At 33.6% G+C, this 23,658-nt stretch overlaps 1 protein-coding gene across 2 annotated transcripts in view; it reads right to left on the bottom strand.

Annotated features, from left to right (window-relative positions):
- LOC123548508 (uncharacterized) overlaps positions 1-23,658 on the bottom strand; it is a 63,527-nt gene that overhangs the window by 13,196 nt on the left and 26,673 nt on the right. For both annotated transcript variants that reach the window (XM_045335811.2, XM_045335810.2), the window contains exons 4-6: positions 6,004-6,136; positions 1,337-1,468; positions 429-568 (exon numbers count right to left, since the gene is read on the bottom strand). In XM_045335811.2, the coding sequence (XP_045191746.1) occupies positions 429-568; positions 1,337-1,468; positions 6,004-6,136 (405 nt within the window). The remainder of the gene's footprint in view (positions 1-428; positions 569-1,336; positions 1,469-6,003; positions 6,137-23,658) is intronic.

Here is a 23,658-nt window from a genome sequence, read left to right as displayed (position 1 = left end):
AGAGTAAATAAGTCATTTGTGAGGATTCAGATCTTCTCTTCCTTTCCATTGTAATTTATCAAAATTGGTACAGGTTACTGCTAACTGGATAATATCTTAGCTAATGTTTGTGAATAGTGCAACTTCTGAATTTAAATGTAATTTTAACCAACATTACTCAGCTACAAAGCGTAAATTCTTAAAATATAGCAGTTTATCATGAAACTGCAAGAAAATTGTTTGAGCAACTTCAAAAGTCAAAAAAAATATGTAAACATATTGTGTGACTGGATTATTTGATGATCTTTATTATACAATACACAACCTGTACTTTAAAATCTGAAATCCCCAAAAATGACTTTCTAGAGGAATAGTTACTGTCTACTGTTATCAATAAAAATCTTCAAAGCAGAAATTACTGGCTATAAGGAGAGGGTGTGATAACATACCTTGAAGCACGTGATGATGCACGTGCTGCCTGAAGATCTCTTAAATGCCGTAATTCTTTATCTTCTACATGATATTTGGACTGTAAATTTAGTTTATTGCCTGACATAAAGTACATTCGGTCTACCCTGTGTGACACAATCTACAAAATAGATAGGCTGATTATGTAAACTATAAATAACAGAATTTTGATTGGCTCATATTGCACATAATGACTGTCATAATCATGAAGTTGAAGACCCTCTATATCCATATTTCATAAGAAATAAATGAATAAAATTACAGTATTGCAGTTATTAAAAATATCTAGTCAAATTATCCAGTAAGAATTTGTATATTTTATACAATATACTCTATATAAGTTATGAACTTCTTAGCTGTGCAATATTAGTAATCTGCAACATTTTATTTGTTTATTTATTTTATGTGAGTTTGATACTAGTTCATCATCGATGAAGGTCAGTCAAAATGGCCAGTGTCCCTTGATTACATACCAGAAATAAATCTGTTCTCTGTGAGCAACTGATAACTTCTCTACACAAATAAAGGGAGGACAGCTAATGACTATAATATTATGTAATGTATTCTGCCATTGTTTTGTTGGGTTTTGTGTCATACCGACACAATTTAGGTCATACATCTTTAATGGTGAAGGAAGAACCCAGATGCCTCTTCTGGCATCATTCTACCCAAATAGAACCAACAATTTTCAGGCAGTCAGCTGGAAGGGTTCCTCAAATGAAAGAATTTTGTATTTCAATCAAACATTACTGAGGAGAAAGTGATTCTGTCAGCAACCCTAACTGCTCGGCCATGGAAGATTCATGTGTTTTGTCAAGTTATCTAACTTGCTTTAATGAGACTCTGAAAAATGCATTGCTCACACTTTACAAAACTAAAGAGAATTTACCTCAGACGACCGTTTGAGGGCTCGGCACTGTGACAAAGCTGACCATTCTTTTTCAAGTCTTTTCCCCTGAGGACTTTCGTTTGTATTCTCCAGTTCAGGTTCCACAGATAAATCTGGTCCTGGTGCAGAAACCTAAAATATATAACATTTTGTTCTTTTTGTTAATTGGGTTTTCGTCATTGAAGCTCAGCAACCTCCAAGGACATGTTCAACCTGATAAACCTGGTCCTTGCACAGACACCAAAAAATATACAAACAGGAAGCAGTATGTTTGTTGTTGCTGTTAGGGTGAACAGTATGGTGACTTTCCAGCTGCTTCTTTGTCAGACTATTTTGATAATATTAAGTTTGAAGACTGATCTCAGACTGATACAGTGTTTTAGGTAAACGAGCTCAAAATTCACCAACCAAAGGCTAGCTTTGAGATTCATCTTTTTAGCATCAGAAACAGGTGCCCTTCAGCCATAACAAAATTTGACTTTCGCATGTGTTTTGCCATACAAAGTTACCTATGATTAATCTTTAAATAACTGAGCTTAATGTGAAATAAGGCAATGCCTCAATCGGGAATCATTAAGTCCATCAGGTTGCCCAGAAATATGCATTTGTATCAATTTAAAGGTAGATTTTAGAAAAAAAAATTCTGACATATTTGTACTGATATGCATACGTTGCAGTTTGGACATTAGTTATGTGGACGCTTATTATGCACAAGATAAAAGTGTATTCTTCCAAAAAATCCGAAGGCCGACGCTCTGTGCATGTGCCAGAAGACAACATTTTTTAATTCGATAGTATATATCTCATTCAGTATATATCGCATGTTACCGTAGAGGGACCAATCCCGATTTTCGAAACTTTGCGACGAAAATCAGTAGGACCTATTCCCTATCAAGACAGTAGGATGGACAGAAGAGGATAACAGACATTATTTTCCACTGCATTTAAATTTATGGAAACTTATGAATAAATACAAAAGGTTTTGAAAGCATATCAATAGAAAAAAATATGAATTGCATTTTTTTCTAAATAAACCTTTACAGTGTCATCATGTTTCATTCTTCATAGAAAGAATCAAACAGGATGAGGTAGGACAACAGTGCGGAATAAATAATTACCAATCTGGCATCTATCAATTAAAATTTTTATAGGTCAATATTTAGTCTTCACACATAAAAGCCTTATCTACAGACCCTGTCAGTTAAAGAACAGTGATCGAAATTCAATTAACATAAATTATGTTTCATTCAATATTTATGTTTGCCTATGGATTAACACATTTACGACCTGGGCGCCATTTTCTGGTACAATCAATAATTTCACCCAAAACCTTCAAACCTCAAGTAGACAAACATTTAAATTTTTGGCACAGTGTCTAATGTATTATGATATGGTACCTTAAAACAGTAATTAAAATTTGAATATTTTCATTCAACATAAAATGTCAAGTGAGCAGATAACAAGCTTTAAAAAAAACTTCAAAAATGGCTGTAAGGTGTTTTAATGTTGATAACAAAAGACACGACATGATCCATCTTCTGTGACTGACAGGTGGGCCGACAGGTGGACAGACAGGTGGACAGACTGATGGACAGACAGACAGATAAAAGCTCTATACTGCCTTAACTCTACCTACAATGCTTTATGAAAAAATCTCAGGATCCATTTTATTTAAGAAATAATTTATAGCAAAAGAGTGTTTTAGCACTATTTATGCACGACGGGCGGTTATACGTCGGGTGTAATAATTTCATGAGGGCGCAGGGTGTAATAATTTCACGAGGGCGCAGCCCAAGTGAAATTATTTGTATGACGTATTACTGCCCGAGTGTATAAATAATGTTAAAACACCCTTTTGCTATAAATTATTTCGATTCTAATAATTGTTCCTAATCTAAAACAGTAGATAAAAATAGAAGCGCTCTTTCTTGGTCACAACAAAAACTTTGACGTCACCACACGTTAACGTGACGTCATTCTAGCGTAAGAGTGTTTTAACAGATACAAGCATATTAGAATGTTATATTTTTAACTAGTAGTTGTCACAGTTATTTTTATTTGTGGGTAGCAATGAAATAAATGGATGTGCATTTCTTCACCATGACCCTTTATCATCATACCAAGTTTTGTTAAAATAACATAAAACACACTTTTTGCAACTTCTGAAAGGAATTTAACAAAATTTCAGCTAATGAGAGGTAACCTTGGGATGAGATCAAAGTGCAACAACTGTAACTCTCGTCATGAATGGTTTTCAAATATATCTTCCAAAACTTTGCAACTGTTACTGACTGATACTAGAAAACAAGAGCTGTCAGTGGACAGCGCTCGACTATTCTGAGTGCTTGATAGTATAATATAAGCAATGAGTAAAACTTTAACATTACAATAAGCATATTCTAAGTCGAAAAGGGGCCATAATTAAGTCAAAATGCTTGATAGAGTTGCCTCCTCCTTTTTACAGACTGGGGCCATGATGGTAAACAAGTATGCAAAATATGAAAGCAATATCTCAATGGACTTTGAAAGTATTTGGGGTGGTACGCAAACTTAAACATTTATTCTAAGTCGAAAAGGGGCCATAATTCAGTCAAAATGCTGGATAGAGTTGCCTCCTCATTTTTACAGACTTGGGTCATGATGGTAAACAAGTATGCAAAATATGAAAGCAATATCTCAATGGACTTTGAAAATATTTGAGGTGGTACACAAACTTTAACATTATTCTAAGTCGAAAGGACATAATTCAGTCAAATCTGATAGAGTTGCCTCTCCTTTTACAGATGGTAGATGGTAAACAAGTAGCAAATTGAAGCAATCTCAATGATTTGAAAAATTGGTGTATGCAACTTTACATTTATTCTAATCGAAAGGCTAATTCAGTCAAATGCTTGACAAGTTGCCTCCTCCTTTTTACAGACTGGGGTCATGATGGTAAACAAGTATGCAAAATATGAAAGCAATATCTCAATGGACTTTGCAAATATTTGGGGTGGTACACAAACTTTAACATTTATTCTAAGTCGAAAAGGGGCCATAATTCAGTCAAAATGCTTGATAGAGTTGCCTCCTCCTTTTTACAGACTGGGGTCATGATGGTAAACAAGTATGCAAAATATGAAAGCAATACCTCAATGGACTTTGAAAATATTTGGGGTGTTACGCAAACTTTAACATTTGTGTGACGCTCACGCAGACGCCAGGGCGAGTAGGATAGCTCCCCTATTCTTCGAATAGTCGAGCTAAAAACTTGTCAATATGACAGATGCCACTAGGACACAGGTGCCACTGTACATGGTTTCAATATAAAATTGACTCCAATTAAAATATTTTATGTATATGCAACGAAAACTTTTAAGCACTTTATACACGCATTTTTCACTAAGTGAAGGATCATACCTCTAGTGTAGCTGAGTGAAATCCCAAAGAGAACTTCAGGTGCAACTGTTTTATAACTCTAGGTCGAGGTACATAGGACAATTTTTTTAAATTTTTTGACTAAGTGAAGGGTCATCATGAACCCAAACAAAACATCAGGTGCACAACTTCACATGCTATATAACAATCGTTCTTTTTGACTGTAAGTCAAATACATTTTGAGATACATGCAACACAAAATTGTATGCCTTATGCATATTTTTTACTAATTAAGGCCAAACTTCTTCTGATGGACAGAAATCAAACAAACCCAGGTGCACATTTTACATGCTGACATATTCCATATTCATGACCTAGGTCAATATGTTAAAATACATACAACACAAACTTTTATGTCCTTTTATGCATATTTTTGACAAAGTCAAGTGTCATAACTCTGGTCTGGCTGAATAAAATCTCAAACAATGCCCCTGCACAACTTCACATGCTGAATAATATTTCTTTTATGTTTCATAATCCTGGGTCAAATATGTTTTGAGATGCGACATAAAGTTGAATAACACTCCCACTCTTGGTCAAGTATTTTTTAAGATAATATATGCAATACACAAATTTGGACGAGTAGACGGAAGACGGATATATAATATAGACAAACTGTGTGCTCAGGTGAGCTAAAAAAAACTATTTCATTGCTTTTGTAATTACCCCCCTTCAATATGAAAGTATTTAAAAAGATTGGTATTTCTTTTGACTTCAGTATAATCTCTAGTTTTACATTTCCATTTGGCAGACAAGGGGACATTTCAACAATCTGAACCAAAAGGCTAGTTTTGATTTAACTGTTTGTTAAAGCTTCAGAATTAATTTATTAACCAAAACAGGCTAATACTAATTTTACAAACTTGCATTTCTAATGACTTTTGGCTCAATATTTAGTTGTAAAATGCAACTCTTTGACAAATATGGTACAACTTTTCTTGTATTCATATTATTTTCTAGGCCAAGTATCTGTATACTCTTGCTAAAATAACTCTATCTTGGTTGACCAGTACAGATAATCAAATTTTAAAAATATTAACATTTTTCTCAAGCACTCAGTGAACTTTAATAAATATAAAAGATCAGATGTTAAAGTTTTGAACAACTACCTTACTTGACTAAACTCTGATAGATCACCATTAAAATGGTAAATATTAGTTGTAATTAATAAATCAACTGAGTAAAATTAACGCCTTGACATATAAGTTCAATATAGACTTGGGTGTGAGTGTATACAGAAAATAACATACCAGCATCCTTTGTGACCGCTGAGTTGATGCACTTTTTGCCATAGATTTTACCGATCTTGGTGGACCAAATGATCGCCGCTTCTGTGAGTTAGCCGTAGATATGTAGTGACGTGACGATCCTGCCGAACTCAGCCTGCGAGTTAAACGAATATACTACAGTAATGTCTCAACAATTTATTCCTAAATTCCAATACCAGGTCAATATAACACCAAAGAACCAGCTATGCATAAAATATGAGAGACAACAACAAACAGCACAAATTAATAGAATATTCTCTACAAAATCAATTCCTATCCTTTCCGCCCTGACATAATTAAGCTATATAAATTAAATATGTTTTCAATTGCCTTTTTTTGCGCAATTAACACATGATAATGATTTCCTCCAATATTGAGAGAACTATGAACAAGCAAAGATTTGTTTTCTAACAACAGCTCTCTAATCTTTTGAACAAATAGTGTAAAACATACACAAAGAAGTTTATTCAAAGTGAAAAACACTTTTAACTTTTTAAAACTGTCTGAATATAAGAAACGAAAACAACTTAAACATAAGAGCAGCAATAAATAAATGAAATTTATAAACTCTTCTAGCGAGAAGATACCATTTTTCGAGATGAATAACATCATCGAAGCTTGATAAAGTTTACAACAAGTGTTTAAATGCACTTCTGTTCAATTTTTCTTATCAAAATATGAACTGAAGTACACTCGATAATATTCCACATAGATTTTTGGAGACAATTACGCAAAAAGTTTCATATTCCTGCTGAACCATTTTTTTGTTTGTTTTCATGCTTAGACAATCCACATAACTAAATCTGTAAAAAAAATGGTACCATTTACACTTACTTTAACTACTAAAGTATAATATTTCAAAACTCATGAACATATGTCCGTACCAAAAAGCCACTTTGGTAGTAAAAGAAATTATAAGGGAACAGAATGAACAGATTTCATTTTACTCCAGAAGCTTGTTCTACATGTCCACTGCTTCAACATGCTTCACTAAAAGCAATCGTAATTGTTGTCAAGGATGCTACAATTTAATATCCCATTCAACCAAACATATAGGATCCCTTGAATAAAAATCAATGTACTAATCAGTCAGGGTAATGTGTCAATTGAGCAGGCTGATATAAACATATTTTACTATTTGATATTCTAATATGGGTGAACAGGTGGCAATTGTTCTGACAATAATCTATACATACGTAAAATAAAATTTAGATATTTTAAAATTGATAACTGAATCATTCGCTTATATCAAATTATAAGTTTTTAACATGTTTATATCAACCTGTTTTACTTACATGTTACCCTAAATTATCAGTACCCAGAGATACTTACATGGGCATGCTTGTTCATGAATATTTTAAGCCATTTTCCCTCAGATGGCATCCTCAGGGAGATTTTACAACTATCTAGCTATCCCTGAAGATGATAAACCATTGATTTCTACTTCAGATGGGTAGTTTATATATCTTTCCTGATATTAATCAACTCAATTGTTAGTTAAAACAACTGCTCTCCCACGGCTTTTTTCAACTTTTCTCCTATTAAAGCTTGGATCAAAGTCTTTTTCTGATATGGCAGGAAAGGTGATTAAGTACCTGATATAATTCCCACCAAAATCCTTCATTATTTTTTTTAAGTACATCCCCCATCAACTATGGTCCCTCCCTGGGTGTGGTATTATGTTCTGTGATGCCTGAGAAGATATCAGGTACTCACAGAGAACAAGCCAGCTAGGAACACAATGGGCCCATATTCGTCTACATTTACAGTCTGAAACTTTGACTTGGACTTCAAAATGCTAAATTTTCATTTTGCTCTTAGCACATATTATAATGAAACTTTGCTTTAATCTTCAATTTACATTCAGTAAAAGTTCATTTTGTACAAATATTTATAAACAAAGTTATGGTTAACTGAAAATCTGCTACTCTCAATGTCAAATTTTCAGACTTGAACTGTTGATGACCACGTACCCTAATTTGGCATAAATGAAATACCACTGAAAAACCACATTAAACTCATACCAACAAGTTTCTTTGTGTACAATGTTCATATCCTTGTATATACTTCTTCAGCTAAAAAAGGCAGCATAATGTTCAACTAAATGGCATATTATTAATTCAAGTGGTCATGTGACTTACTTGAGAAAATCAAAAATAAATTTTAACACAGTCCAATTTGTTTTCCTATTCAACAAAGAAAACCGAACCTACAAGCAATAAAATCACTATTTGAGCCGCACCATGAGAAAACCAACATAGTGGGTTTGCGATCCATGCTGTTCGCTGTCAAAGCCTATTGCAATTAGAGAAACCGTTAGCGAACAGCATGGATCCTGACCAGACTGCGTGGATGCCCAGGCTGGTCTGGATCCATGCTTGTCGCAAACCCACTATGTTGGTTTTCCCATGGTGCGGCTCATTTATATGTCATAATTTTTAAATCACAGCATCAAATGTCATAGATGTTTGCCGGAAAATAAAACTACACAAACAGATGTCATCGAATAAATAGATAAAAATCCTTGATATTGTGTTAGAATCAACATAATATATCTCAAACAGTGACTTTCACTTAAATAAAATCTTAGTCATAAATAACAATTACTAACAGCAACATTTTAAATTCCATCTTATTGTTCAACATCCTTTATAACGTACAATTTCTCCAAAATATATCACGGATGCAACAAAAATACAATCACAGTTAAATATATTATTATTTGATAGTCTCTGTTTACTTTGCATGTCTTTAAAGTTGTTTGCAAACAGTTTAAACCCGGAATACTGCACACTGAGAAAAATTCCTGGGAGATTAATTTTTGCTTATTTCATGTCTTTGATTATTTTATGAACATTATTCCTTGTGAAAATTAAGATTTTAACTACTTTTTAAATAAGGAAACAATTTACAACTTACAAAATCGTATCTTAAGGAGGTAGGTTACCTTGTTACCAGGGTAAATTCAAAGTACTTGAACAGCAGCAATATTTTGTATTTCGTGTAATATGATGTTTTAACTGCTATAATCTCAATTTCGATTATCTCTGTCCCTTCAAGTTCAATTTTATCAAGGTTTGAAGAACATGACCCTCCCAATGTATTTTATATTGAAAGAAGAAGGAAAATACGAATATTTAACACTTTTCAGTGTATTTTGGTTTCATTGATATCCGTAGAAGTCTGCATAATTGATAATTTTACCAGTATGCGCGTTAGCTTTCTAATATAAGCTTAAAATGTATATGTCGCGGGGCTCGTGTTTCCATGGTAACGCATTTTCTCTCATTTTTAGACAATTCTATATAAAAACGGGTTTTTCGACGGCTTCAGTGCCATTCTGTTAATGACCAATATGGAATATTTGGGTAATATTATTAGCAAAATACCAAGCCCTTTACATGGTACCCTATTTTTCTTAAATTTTTAAGTAACCATGGCAACAGAGATGTTTAAAATAGCTTATATCTTGCTTTTTTGTCGTAATTTCGTATAAAAAATATTGAATAAAATTATCTTTCTTGTTAATGTAGCTTTAAAACTTATTATTTTAACGTAAGTAATATTTTCGTGTTATTTGCATTTATTCAAACAAATTTCACAGCTTAAAATACTTACAGCAGTGCCCTTCGTCTGACATTTTTCAAGGAAGATCGGTCTGCATGCTGCTATTATTCTCATGGATATTGTTAAAATGAAAATAAAAAGCCGAAGCTGTGTTCCTTAAATAGACCAGTGTCAACGCTTTTGAGTTTTACATTTAGATATATAGGTCACGGGCTTCGTTTCCATGGTAACATCGATTAAATTCAAGAAATCACAATTTTCTACTGAAATTTGAACAATTTTTGAGCTTAGTTTTAGTATAATAGTGACAATTAATCAACGGAAACTGAAAAATAGGTATAACAAATCAAACTGTCCAATTTTTATTTGAAAATGGTCGTAATAAGTAACTTTCACCCGACTATATTCCCAAAAATATTGGTTACCATCATCCATTTTCTTACATTCCGCTAAACATTTCAATATAACTACATAAAAGAAGCAAAATATTGATTATTATTCAGAGCGAAAGACTCCTAAAAGATATTTCAGCAAATAATGTCTTTTTAAAAATAATTCAAATAAAGAAAATGCACAGAATTACGCACTTTCAAAATAAAAGCCATTAATTTTGCGCGGTAACTGACACGTAATGTCATGACGTCAATGACGTCATTTTAAGTCAACAATGTTTTGAAGCGTTTCTGCGGAAATTTATTCATTATTTCTGCATTATAACACCATGAAGCGTTAGATCGGAGGCAGGTTCATGATTATTTTTCAGAAGAATGGATATACAAACACATTTAGTTTGTCGTAAACGTCGTCGTAAATTGTCACGTTAGCTTCCGGTTGGGCATGCGCACATACAAATATCAAGGTAACCTACCTCCTTAAAAGAGTGGTTTTCAAATTTTGCGAAATTCTGATTATTTAACAATATTCGATTTTACAGTACCATCCGTTTATACCATATCAGATTCAAACATAGATGGTCAGTTTTCATCCATCGTTTTGTCTTATGCCAAATTTTTGGTAAACTAAACCAATAAACAAATATATTAATATAAACAATGCTGCATATGAAACCTGCTTTAATCAAACAAAACTAAAGATATGTGGCTTGATTTAAACAGAATGCAATATCCAGCCATGTCACAAACATTTTTATTTCTTTGGTAAATAGAAAGGGAAATGACCAAAATTGCATTATAAATTGTAGGTATAAGTACCGCACAGTATTATTGCATTTTTATTTTTAGCAATATGTAAATAAATAATCAGTACTTAGCAATCACTCTTAAAACAAAATACTAATAAACTTTGATAATGTGGCAGTTGACCTCAATACAGTCGACACTGTTTATTTTCCAGTACCAGGTAAATCCAATATTTGCTTCACAATAGATCTATGAAGGATTACCTTTGAACACCCCTGGACTTATTGGACTCACCTGCCACATTATCAAAGTTTATTAGTATATTGAAAGTAAGATCAATAGCTGGCTTGATGGCGCAGTAGGTTGAGTGGATAGACATGTAATCATTTTGTAGTGTTAGTTTTGATGGTTCGAACCTTGCACCAGTCATTTTTTTTATTTTGCATTTAACTGATATACTTTGTGTAAATTTGTTTTTCTTTGATTTCTAATTTATTTACGAAAGCCTAAAAAAACATTAGATTATATTAAAGATGAAGCTTATTTAAACATGATTACGTGTTATCAGTGACATAATTATATAAATTAGTGCACAAGTTAGGACTAGACTAACAAACTACTGATGTTTTCTTTGAATTGTATTGAAAAAAAGAGAAATAAATACACTTTTCAAAATACTTTTTACGGGTCCGGGAATCGAACTCCCGACGAAAAAGTATAAGACAGATATCATTACCGCTCGACTAACGAGGATTTACTGTTTGCAGCCTAAACATTGTGTATTGACTTAAATTTATGCTATTGTTTTGTTTGTTTACATTTCAAAGCGCCTTATTACTGTGCGATACCTATAACTATAACAAATCAACAGAAATTAGAAACAGCTGTTTATAAAACACGTATGTCTGTGTGCTTGTCTTGTGAACATTCATGTGTTGTGGGTTGTGGTTTGGAGAGGCTGCAGTAAACCTGCTGGATATTCATCCTGGTTTTTTTTTCTTTCTTTACTACACCATCCTAGGAAGATTGGTTGTTGCAATTTTCAGAATAAAAATTAAGACTTTCCAGAATGTAATGCGAAGTGCTATGTTATTTTGTTATATGCAAAATACTCTTTGGTCCCAATCAGTAGGAAAAGCATATATTTTTATGTCACTACTTGTCTCTTGGTGAAAAAGAATTCTATGAATCATTAATGACCAATTATTTTTGGGTTTTCATTCTATCCTCCAAAACATAACTTTGTAAGTAACCATATTTATTAATTGTTTTTAGACATTGTGTCTGAAATCATTTGTCCTCCACCTCTGATTCATGTGGGGAAGTTGGCAGTAACTTGCAGAGAAAAGGCTTGTACTGGTACAGAATCCAGGAACACTGGTTAAGTTAACTGCCGAAAAAACAGTGTTAACCAAAACAAAACAAAAAAAAATTACCGTAGTTGTTTTGCGTAATATAATACCAATGCCATTTTAACCAGTAAGGTGATCTAGTGCTATGTGTCACACCTGAAGGTTGCCCAATTAATTCCAAGGCTTATCAGATTATTACATTTAATAGAGGGTTGTTAACATTATCAAAACTTATTCAATGAAACATATCACTGGCATAGGTTCCAAATATTTTGATTGTTTTCAAGGTGCAATGGATGATAACATTATTGTGGGAAAAAATTTAGACAAAGCTCAATATAGTAAACAGATATATAAATAGCTTGTAATTTACTATTATGATTTTGCTATTTTTGAAATAGGATACACTGGGGAGCAGTCATTAAATGGAAAAAAAATCAAGGGGTACAACTCTGACGAACATAATGAGTTATTAGGTTTATGCCGATTTGATTTTTGTTCAACTGGGTGAAGAAAGCTTGATAAATCAGTGGTGTTATATGGGTGTGGTTCTGATCAAAAGGGGTTTCAAACATATGACTTCTAATTAACAAGCTCTGTTATAAGTCAATTATTCTTCTATAACATGCATTTTAATATTTACACTGCTTCTGCGTTCCCAATTATAAACCTATACGACACCTGTGTATGCAATTTCTAATGAACTCACATGTCTAAGATGTCATGTTAAAGGCGTACGCTAGAATTCCTGTATACATAATTATGAGATGGGTGAAATTTTTCCCAATAATAGAATTTCTTCAAACTTTGGATTTTGAAGGACAATCATCTAAGAAACAAAAATATGCAATAAAAGTCATGGGTCACCAGTATTGAAAAAGAGTTATCTGCCCTTGAAAACAGCATTTTTGAGGAAAATCTCAATGAACAAGTGTGTACAGTCTTCAAGTAGTTCCAGTATTTATAACACGGTTTTATAATAATGACATATTCTACATATTAAATGTTTTATATTAATTTTACAACATTATCAAAGGCTCAGAACTTATATAAGATCTGTAATCTTTCAATTTGAACTTCAAAGTAAAATGGTATTGTGTTCCAAGGCTACTGCAAGGGAGGTAATAAGAGCATGTAATAATGTATTTTGAACTATACCACTCATTATGTCACACTCAATTTGATTAAAATCTAATCATATTACCCATCTTTAGTATTTCATAAACACCTATGAAATTAGCGGATCAAATCAAGGCATAGGTTTTTTCAACAATATTCAAGTACCAAATCAAAATATTATTGACAAACCAAAACATTATATATCTATAAATGATGAGAACCCTTAACATGAAGTATGAAGTATTTAAAGCATTTTTTCAATACCCCCACTAAGTATTTAATATCAAATAGTTTAATGTTTTATACTTGTGTATAAATTATGAGTGTATTTCAATGTGTCTATTATATTTACCCTTAGCCTGCTGGCGGCAAGTGATTCTGCCTTTACAACCAGTGCACATCTGTGCAGTCTGATCATGGTCTGCACTGTTTGCTATTCAGTCAGTAAATTTTCAGTGAACACTCCTTCGAATAACAAATGGTATTGCCCAAATTGAATGATGGACCAGTCCATTTTAGAAATTTAGCAGGGTAAAGGTTAAAGCTACTTGCCTCCATATTTATGTCTATTTTTTCGAAATTTGGAAAAAGCTCTCTTTAGTTAGTAATTGCAACAGGAAGACAGCAGTTCAGTGCATTTTAAGACATTAAATTTTTATCTACAGAAACTTTCCATTAGTCAATAAAAAATGTAAAAAGTTCAGTGACAGACACAACAGAACTGAAGAACAGCTAAAAATGGTATTACAGCCTTTTACAAAACAAAGAAAAGCATGTTTGTTGTACTACAGAGGATAGTGCACTGAAGTAATAGCTTTGATAAGAATTTTCAGTAATGGGAAAGAAAATGTTTGTTGTTACAGAAAGATTATTACTTTTTTGGAGATGTTGTTTTGCACTAATTTTTTCAGTGGTTTACTGAAATACCTGGATTATAATGATAAAATATGATTATCCTCACTGACTCACTATTTCCATGTCAAAAACTTTGAATTACTTTTTTTTTGAAGTAGTCATACTGAAACAATATAGGTCATTTGGTTATTCTTCTGCCTTTCAATGGTGGAGGAACAGCCCAGGTGCCCCTCCAAGCATTGTCTCAGGCATGGGCACCACTTTCGTAGAACCACAGACCTTCCATAAGCCAGCTGGATGGCCCCCTAACATGAAGAATTCTACACATCCGGCATACTTTTTAACACAAGCCGGTTAGGTGCAACTGATTCAAAGTGAGCGACCTTAACCATTCAGCCACAGAGACCTCTTGCTTTATTCTTAATCAAACATAAACGATCAAACTATGAACAAAACATTTACATTTTCAGTGTTGGGTACTGCATCTTCGGTGTTCTCTTCATATCTCCCACAGAAACAATTTTTGAAACAATATTTTCCTCTATATCAAATAACCTCTATATCAAACAGCTCATTCCTTAGTTTGGTTTAAAAAGATATTTCCAATCACAGAAAATTATGTAAAAAACGCTTGTCCACTGTCACATTATATCATTGATTAAATTTAATAAGTCTGTAAGATGAGATTAAAGTATTAATCTGTTTATATGTTACACAGTTGCCGTCTGTGCACGCCATGGTCATTTGTTACTGTACAAATGACTGAGATAAGCCTCTTAAGAAGCTATCCCTAAAAGATATAAGCATTTTGGCAATCCTAAATTAGTATTAATGACTTGCGATTTGTCAACATATTAACCTAAGGATATTTTTAAATTGGCTGTAAGTATGTCTGTAATAATGATAAAGAATCAGATAGAAATATCTGTCCTGAGGGCACCTGCCTACTGGGCCGTAACGAGGCTTGCCGAGGAACCGCCTTTGCGCAGGTGGCCGAGGAACAGATTCTATCCGATTCGTAAACACATGCCTGATATTTTTTCTTGCATATCGTATACAAATAAGCTTTTTATTCTTACGGATTATTTTTATTGCATACTGTGTTTTACAGATAATAGAATAAAACAAGAGGACCATGATGGTCCTGAATCGCTCACCTCTTCCCACATGATCCAGTTTTGAGTATGACATCGTTTTTTCTATTATTTGACATAATGACCTAGTTTTTGAGCTCATGTGACCCAGTTTTGAACTTGACCTAGATATTATCAAAATAAAAATTCTGACCAATTTTCATGAAGATCCATTGAAAAATATGGTCTCTAGAGAGGTCACAAGGTTTTTCTATTATTTGACCTATTGACCTAGTTTTTGAAGGCACGTGACCCAGTTTCAAACTTGACCTAGATATCATCAAGGTAAAAAATTCTGACCAATTTTCATGAAGATCCATTCAAGGGTATGGCCTCTAGAGTGGTCACAAGGTTTTTCTATTTCAAGACCTACTGACCTAGTTTTTGATCGCAGTTGACCCAGTTTCAAACTTGACCTAGATATCATCAAGATAAACATTCAGACCAACTTTCATACAGATCCCATGAAAAATATAGCCTCTAGAGAGGTCACAACGTTTTTTCATTATTTGACCTACTGACCTATTTTTTGAAGGCACGTGACCCAGTTTCGAACTTGACCTAGATATCATCAAGATGAACATTCTGACAAATTTTTATGGAGATCCATTCACAAGTATGGCCTCTAGAGAGGTCACAAGGTTTTCTATTTTTAGACCTACTGACCTAGTTTTTGACCGCACATGAACCTGTTTCGAACTTGACCTAGATATCATCAAGATGAACATTCAGACCAACTTTCATCAAGATCCATTGAAAAATATGGCCTTTAGAGAGGTCACAAGGTTTTTCTATTATTTGACCTACTGACCTAGTTTTTGACCGCATGTGACCCACTTTCGAACCTGACCTAGATATCATCAAAATGAACATTAAGACCAACTTGCATACAGATCCAATGGAAAATATGGCCTCTAGAGAGGTCACAAGGTTTTTCTATTATTTGACCTACTGACCTAGTTTTTGAAGGCACGTGACCCAGTTTCAAACTTGACCTAGATATTATCAAGGTGAACATTCTGACCAATTTTCATGAAGATTTCATGAAATATATGGCCTCTAGAGAGGTCACAAGGTTTTTCTATTTTTAGACCTACTGACCAAGTTTTTGACAGCATGTGACCCAGTTTCGAACTTGACCTAGATATCATCAAGATAAACATTCAGACCAACTTTCATACAGATCCCATCAAAAATATGGCCTTTAAAGAGGTCACAAGGTTTTTCTATTATTTGACCTACTGACCTAGTTTTTGACGGCACGTGACCCAGTTTCAAACTTGACCCAGATATCATCAAGGTGAACATTCTGACCAATTTTCATGAAGACCTTGTGAAATATATGGCCTCTAGAAAGGTCACAAGGTTTTTCTATTTTTAGACCTACTGACCTAGTTTTTGACCGCACGTGACCCAGTTTCGAACTTGGCCTAGATATCATCAAGATGAACATTCAGACCAATTTTCATACAAATCCCATGAAAAATATGGCCTTTAGAGAGGTCACAAGGTTTTTCTATTATTTGACCTATTGACCTAGTTTTTGACGGCACGTGACCCAGTTTCAAACTTGACCTAGATATCATCAAGGTGAACGTTCTGACCAATTTTCATAAAGATCTTGTGAAATATATGGCCTCTAGAGAGGTCACAAGGTTTTTCTATTTTTAGACCTACTGACCTAGTTTTTGAAGGCACCTGACCCAGTTTCGAACTTAACCTAGATATCATCAAGGTGAACATTCTGACCAATTTTCATGAAGATCCATTGAAAATTATGGCCTCTAGAGAGGTCACAAGGTTTTTCTATTTTTAGACCTACTGACCTAGTTTTTGATGGCACATGACCCGGTTTCAATCTTGACCTAGATATCATCAAGGTGAACATTCTGACCAAATTTCATAAAGATCCCATGAAAAATGTGACCTCTAGAGTGGTCACAAGCAAAAGTTTACGGACGCACGGACGGACGACGGACGACGGACACCGCGCGATCACATAAGCTCACCATGTCATTTTGTGACAGGTGAGCTAAAAAGCATATAGAAATACTTTCTTTGTTGCACTCTTGGTAACAGCAGAGTATGTACAAAAAGCACAGGAAATTAATGTCTGTAAGCAAAAGTGACGTCATGACGTTTCAGTGACGCACAATAACAGAGTTCCACTTTTGTGTTATCGTTTGTAGCATAACGGTATGTTCTTACCATAAAATAACGTATTTTGAATCAAGAAATACACTATATAGGATCGGAGAGAAACAAGCAAATTCGATGAATTGGAATCCCCCGCCGAAAGGGTCAGAGTTGAGGAACGGCAAAAAAATATATCCAGCAAAAAGTTAAGAATGTTACCAAGAAGCAAATAATTTCATTAGTCAAAATCAAATTAAAAGAAAATGAATGGTTTGTTTGGGTGGGGCTGGGGGGGGGTGAGGACACAACAGTTTACATGTTGATTATAAATATTGATAGAAAATGAAAAATGAAAAAAAAAAAAAAAATAAAAAAAAAAAAAATGGTGGGTGGGGGGGGGGGGGGGTGGGGGGGACCAAGGTAAGGTGGTGACCAGGTGTAGGTACACAACATCACATGTTTATAATAAATGTTCATGGAAAAGAATGAAAGAAGTTTAATGAAATTCTTCCAATTGGTTGGTTTGTTATGTACAGATCTGTGGATTTTTAAACAATTAAAGGGCAATAACTATATGGAAAATTGACCAATCGAAAAAAACCTTGAAGGGCATCGTCGCAGTATCTTGGTTCATGTCTGTTTCAAGTTTGATGAAATTCTACCTGCTAGTTACTGAGAAATGGCTGCAGACGGACATTTTTCATTAAATCAAGGGCAATAACTCTGACGGAAATTGACCTATCAAAAAAAAAACTTGACGGGCATCAGCACAGTATCTTGGTTCATGTCTACTTCAAATTTGATGAAATTCTACCTGTTAGTTACTGAGAAATAGCTGCAGACGGACATTTTTTATTAAATCAAGGGCAATAACTCTGAGGGAAATTGACCAATCAAAAAAAAAACTTGACGGGCATCATCGCAGTATGTTGGTTCATGTTTATTTCAAGTTTCATGAAATTCTACCAAGTAGTTACTGAGAAATGGCTGCGGACGGACGGACGGACGGACTGACGGACGGACTGACGGACGGACAACGCCATTTCAATACCCCCCTCCCGATTTCATCGGCGGGGGATAACTATCAAGGTACCTGATTTTTTTGTATTTTACATAAACAATATATATTCAATGCATGAATCCCTAGTTGTCATTAACAGCACGAGAGTCATCTGGCATGGGAGGGATTTGACAGATGGGTTTTGCCGGCATGGATAAAATCACCTGAAACGCCAGTCTGGTGTGCAAGAAAATGTAAGTTTGAACAACAGTAAGAAAGGACACAGTGTTCAAGTGTTAAAATGCCAGAAATCACAACTCAATCCCCTTCTCATCCAACGGAAATTGTTAACATTCTTTACAGCCATCAACTTTCAATTCAAGGTATAACCCATAAATTAGCACAGACACTGGACACAAGGTGTAAAGTAAGAGTTTCTGCTGATGGACTTAAATTTTTTGCATATAAAATCTGTGCAGCTCTTCATTGCATTTCTTGGATTTTGATAGTACAAGCTTCTTCTTTATTTTATGGTCTTCTGTGAAATACTGAAATTATGACGTCATGACGCAACGCACGTGACATTGCGTGGACAAACTGGATATAATTTGGTTAAAACCATTAAAATGGCATAAAATAAATAGAAAATTTGTTTGTTTCAGTGTAAGATTGAAATAAATTTCACTCGTGAACACCATAATTTACATTTTCACTCGTGGCTCTGCCACTCATGAAAATATTGCATTATAGTGTTCATTCGGGTGAAATATATTTCGATCTTACACTGAAACAAACAAATATCCTCTATATCATATTTCACCTAAAATGAAGGTGAGATCTTTATCCTATGACTATCTTGTAGTATGAATAGTCTGGAAGTTTTCTACCACATTTCAAATATCTATTGTTATGTCTCTAAGGAAAGTAGATTATCTAGGCGGTAACATAGATTATTGCCTAATATATAATAAGTTCTTTGCAACGTGAAATTTGCGCAGGTCTAACAAAAATGAAAAATAAAATGTGAAAATATTGCATAAAAGAGTCTTACATAAGACTCTGACAGCTATAAATGACAATATAGAAAAGTGTCTGATATAATGTTTACACTGTATTATACATATGCAAATAAATAAATCCATTAACGTCAGAGCGAGAAATGCTTATTTATTGAATTTGTCTGTTTTTCCAAACCAATAATCCACTCTAACAATAAGTTCAAACATTTTCAGATCTTATGTCTGGTATGAACATTAAAATTTGAATTACTCAACTGCTGAAATTTCGATCTGAAAGGCTCACATGCAGAGAAAAAAAAATCTGTTTTAAAACGATACAAAGCAAAATTTCACAACAGCAATTATTCTTCAATGGAATGAATTGTAGCTAACAATATTTTGAAGCACTGAACATTATATGAAATCAATAAAAGTATAATAATCAAAACTGACTACCCCTATACTTGTTGACACTATGCACACCCTTATTCAATACTGTATTCATTAAACAGATATTATGAAAGGTTCATAAATTCATAAATGCTAGCAACAGTAGTTTATTTTCAATGTGAATAGCTCATTATAACCTAAAAGCTACATGTATAACAACTTTGGAAAGACTCATTTTGTCATTATTAGAAATATTTTTGCAGCAATATTTCTTTAATATTATTTATTTAAAACAGGCTGAGATTTCAAGATTAATATAATGTACTAATACAAGTCATGTAGATGATACATTATTATACATCTAAGCCATTATAAATGTTTGCTGAAAATTATCCAAAAAGTTTAAGAAAGTTGCTTGCAATGGGACAGTAAAAACCTACACCTTAAAAACTTCAAATTTACATTTTACAAGACTTTTTTTTGTATATTTTGAAAGAGAACAAGGGCTTCTAAACATTTCAATTTTTTTCCAGCTCAAGACGATTATTGAAATACATAGTTTGACATGTACGCTCTAAGCTTTAGCAGTATATTATGAAAACACAGAAATCTTTGATAACGAACAACATCTTTACCAACAATCTACCTGACCATTACATGTTCTGCCATTACTGTCCAGTGCCATAGATACTTAAAATATTCTGAAAAAGTTGTCACCCTGTCACCCTTTAAAAATGAATGCTATTTGCAAAACAAAAACAAAACAAAAAACAATTGCTGAAAGCTATGTTCCACCTAGTTATGCGAAATTTCAACACTGGGACATTACTGCAAATGCATCAAAACGAACATAATATATGTAACAGTCCTTTGAAAATGACGAGTTTTTAAAGGTGTTTACCTGTCTGAAAATATGGCCCCTTTATGCAGTCCTTTCAGGAATTCAATGTATATATCAGTAAACTGACAATTGTTTTGTAGAGTTATATATACATGTTTTATATGCATATCAGTTTTCATGTGAAACAACCCTTTCTTTCTATGATTTGGTGCTTTTTGAATTCTTTCTTTTTTTTCAGAATGTAAGGCTAAGCATTCAGGGATAGCCAGATAAAAATATATAAGAGCAGGTTGGTCTAAGGGCATGTTCATCAGGAAAATTTTGTGTCTAGTATGTATTTAGAGCATTTTCCCGGCATTATCTAAGACCTTAAAATACCTACCAGTATTGAAACAAGAGCTGTCACAGGAGACAGCGCGCTCGACTATTTCGATGCTGGATAGTGAAACTGGGCACATCTGAGGAAACTAGAGCTGTCAGTGGAGTGTTTAATGACTCCAATTGTGGATGAAGATATTGCACAATAGTCTGAGTCTATGTCAAAAATATCAACTTAAAGTAATAAGAGAGGTAAAGATAAAATGTATCAAAACACTATATCAAAGGCCTGAATGGCCTGAGTCGGCTAATGATTGATGTACTGACAGTATAGTCTACCAGTTTCAGTTTGTTTTTAGTTTTTTTCTTAAAATTTCATAACACAGCTCGATATTTACCCAAAATATTATATCCGGATACGATTACACTTTTCTCCAGTTTGAACAATATATTTTACAAATTGTGATGATACGAAGACATTTAGCAGCAATTGGCAGTATCTGACATTGAAGTTTACGGTTAAATTACCTCTTATTTAAATCTTTTCATAAAAAAGTTGTTTCGTTTCGCCAAACATAGACGATCTACTTTCGATTTCAAAAACTACAAGAAAATACAATTTAATGTTTCGCAGATTTGTTTATTTCTCGAAAAATAAGAATTAAAATCATTTTTAATATCAGTAGTAACTAAACAAACCAGTAAGAGCTTCTTCTTCCGATAATTTATCCGTTTACTGACTGCAAAATTCAACCCACGCAAAGTTTATAGAAATCATACGATGCGTGTTTACGTTCAATGTGGGAGAATTAAGGCTGATCGGCTATGTTACCTAACGCATCCAGACAATTCAGATTTTGTTTTTAAAAAAGCATTGTGTGCGTTTCTGTAATTTTATATAGGTTTTTATACGCTTAGAAATTATTAGACATGCGTATTTGCATTATTTCTATACGTAATTTACGCTAATACGCATCTTATCGGGAGCCCTGCAGTGGAACTATTTTTTGTCTTTCGCTGGATGTTACCCAAGCTTTGTAAGCCTGCGCAATTCTTAAAATGCACATTTATGCTTAATGAGTTACATTCGAGAATTGCACAATTACAAGTCATAAATATGACAGATTACATCGTATATTGGTCATAGCAAAGGGAATTGACACAACTTAACTTCATTCATGCAGTGAACTGTTTGAAATTTGAGAAATCTAATGGAACTACATCCCTTCACATGTTATTCGGTCCATTTAGAGAATCGTTGGATAGCAAGGACTCGTCAAAAGGCTTTCAGCCTTTAGCCGACTCAATAAGTATATCCTAAGCAAAAAGGGGCATAATTCATTAAATACTGGTGCCAGAGTTATGCACCTTGTGTCATATGGTGTGGGTGATGATGTTGAACAACTATTTTAAGTTTGAATCATATCCATTCAGTAATAACAGAGACAGAGTGAAAGTGCATCAAAACTTTAACCTAAAATTCTAAGTAAAAAGGGGAAATAATTCATGAAAAATTGGTCCCAGAGTTATGCACTTTGTCTCATATGATGTGGGTGATGATGTTGAACAATTATTTTAAGTTTGAATCAAATCCATTCAGTAATAACAGAGATAGAGTGAAAGTGCATAAAACTTTAACCTGAAATTCTAAGTAAAAAGGGGAATAATTCATGAAAAATTGTGCCAAAGTTATGCATCTTGTGTCATATGATGTGGGTGATGATGCTGAACAATTATTTCAAGTTTGAATCAAATCCATTCCGTAATAACAGAGACAGAGTGAAAGTGCACCAAAACTTTAACCTGAAATTCTAAGTAAAAAGGGGGAATAATTCATGAAAAAATGGTCCCAGAGTTATGCACTTTGTGTCATATGATGTGGGTGATGATGTTGAACAACTATTTTAAGTTTGAATCAAATAAATCCATTCAGTAATAACAGAGATAGAGTGAAAGTGCATCAAAACTTTAACCTGAAAATCTAAGTGAAAAGGGGGGATAATTCATGAAATATTGGGGCCAGAGTTGGCCCTTATGTCAGATGATGTGGATGATGATGAGGAATAAGTATTTCAAGTTTGAATCAAATCCATCAAGTAATTACAGAGATAAGTTGAAAAAAGAGAAAGTGCACCAAAACTTTAACCAAGGTGGGGACGCGGAAAGACGCCGAGGCCGGGGCGAGTAGGAAAGCACTCCTTATACTTTGTATAGTCGAGCTAAAAAACGTATCAGAAAATTATATGCAGGATTTGTCCTACAATGTCTATGTGGAGCTACACCATTGCCAATTCAAGTATGAAATCTTTAACTCGTATATTACAGAATAAACAAAGTTATGTTGTACAAGACGCACTTCTTCGCCAATTTAAACTGTAAAATATTCAATAAGATTCACCGTAGTGGTGGTACCATTGAAAAATCAAGATTGCTATCATACTATGTGTTGACACTTACTGAACCGATTTATTGAAGTTTCGTTATTCCCCACCGATAACTTCAAATGACTTTCTTGCTATCTATAGTAAACAGTGCGTAATCTTTAAGCTTTCTCTGACCTTAATTTACAAATGTGACATCAATTTTACATAGGTAGCATTCACAAACTAACACCGGTAGCTTTCTCAAGGCCTCTTTGTGTATTAAGAAATCTAATTCAACTTCTACAAAGTTTCCTTCTCAATGCCTCACATTTTATATTTTTGAATTGTAAAATATCCTTTCAACAAACTGTCATATTTGCATTGTAAATTTCTGACACTTTTAGCAATAATTAATTTTGACTTTAT

The sequence above is a fragment of the Mercenaria mercenaria genome, chromosome 6 (genome assembly GCF_021730395.1).
Source record: "Mercenaria mercenaria strain notata chromosome 6, MADL_Memer_1, whole genome shotgun sequence".
Classification (NCBI taxonomy): Eukaryota; Metazoa; Mollusca; class Bivalvia; order Venerida; family Veneridae; genus Mercenaria; species Mercenaria mercenaria.
The sequence above is the reverse complement of the archived record's forward strand: the minus strand, read 5'-3'. Positions and strand labels throughout refer to the sequence as shown.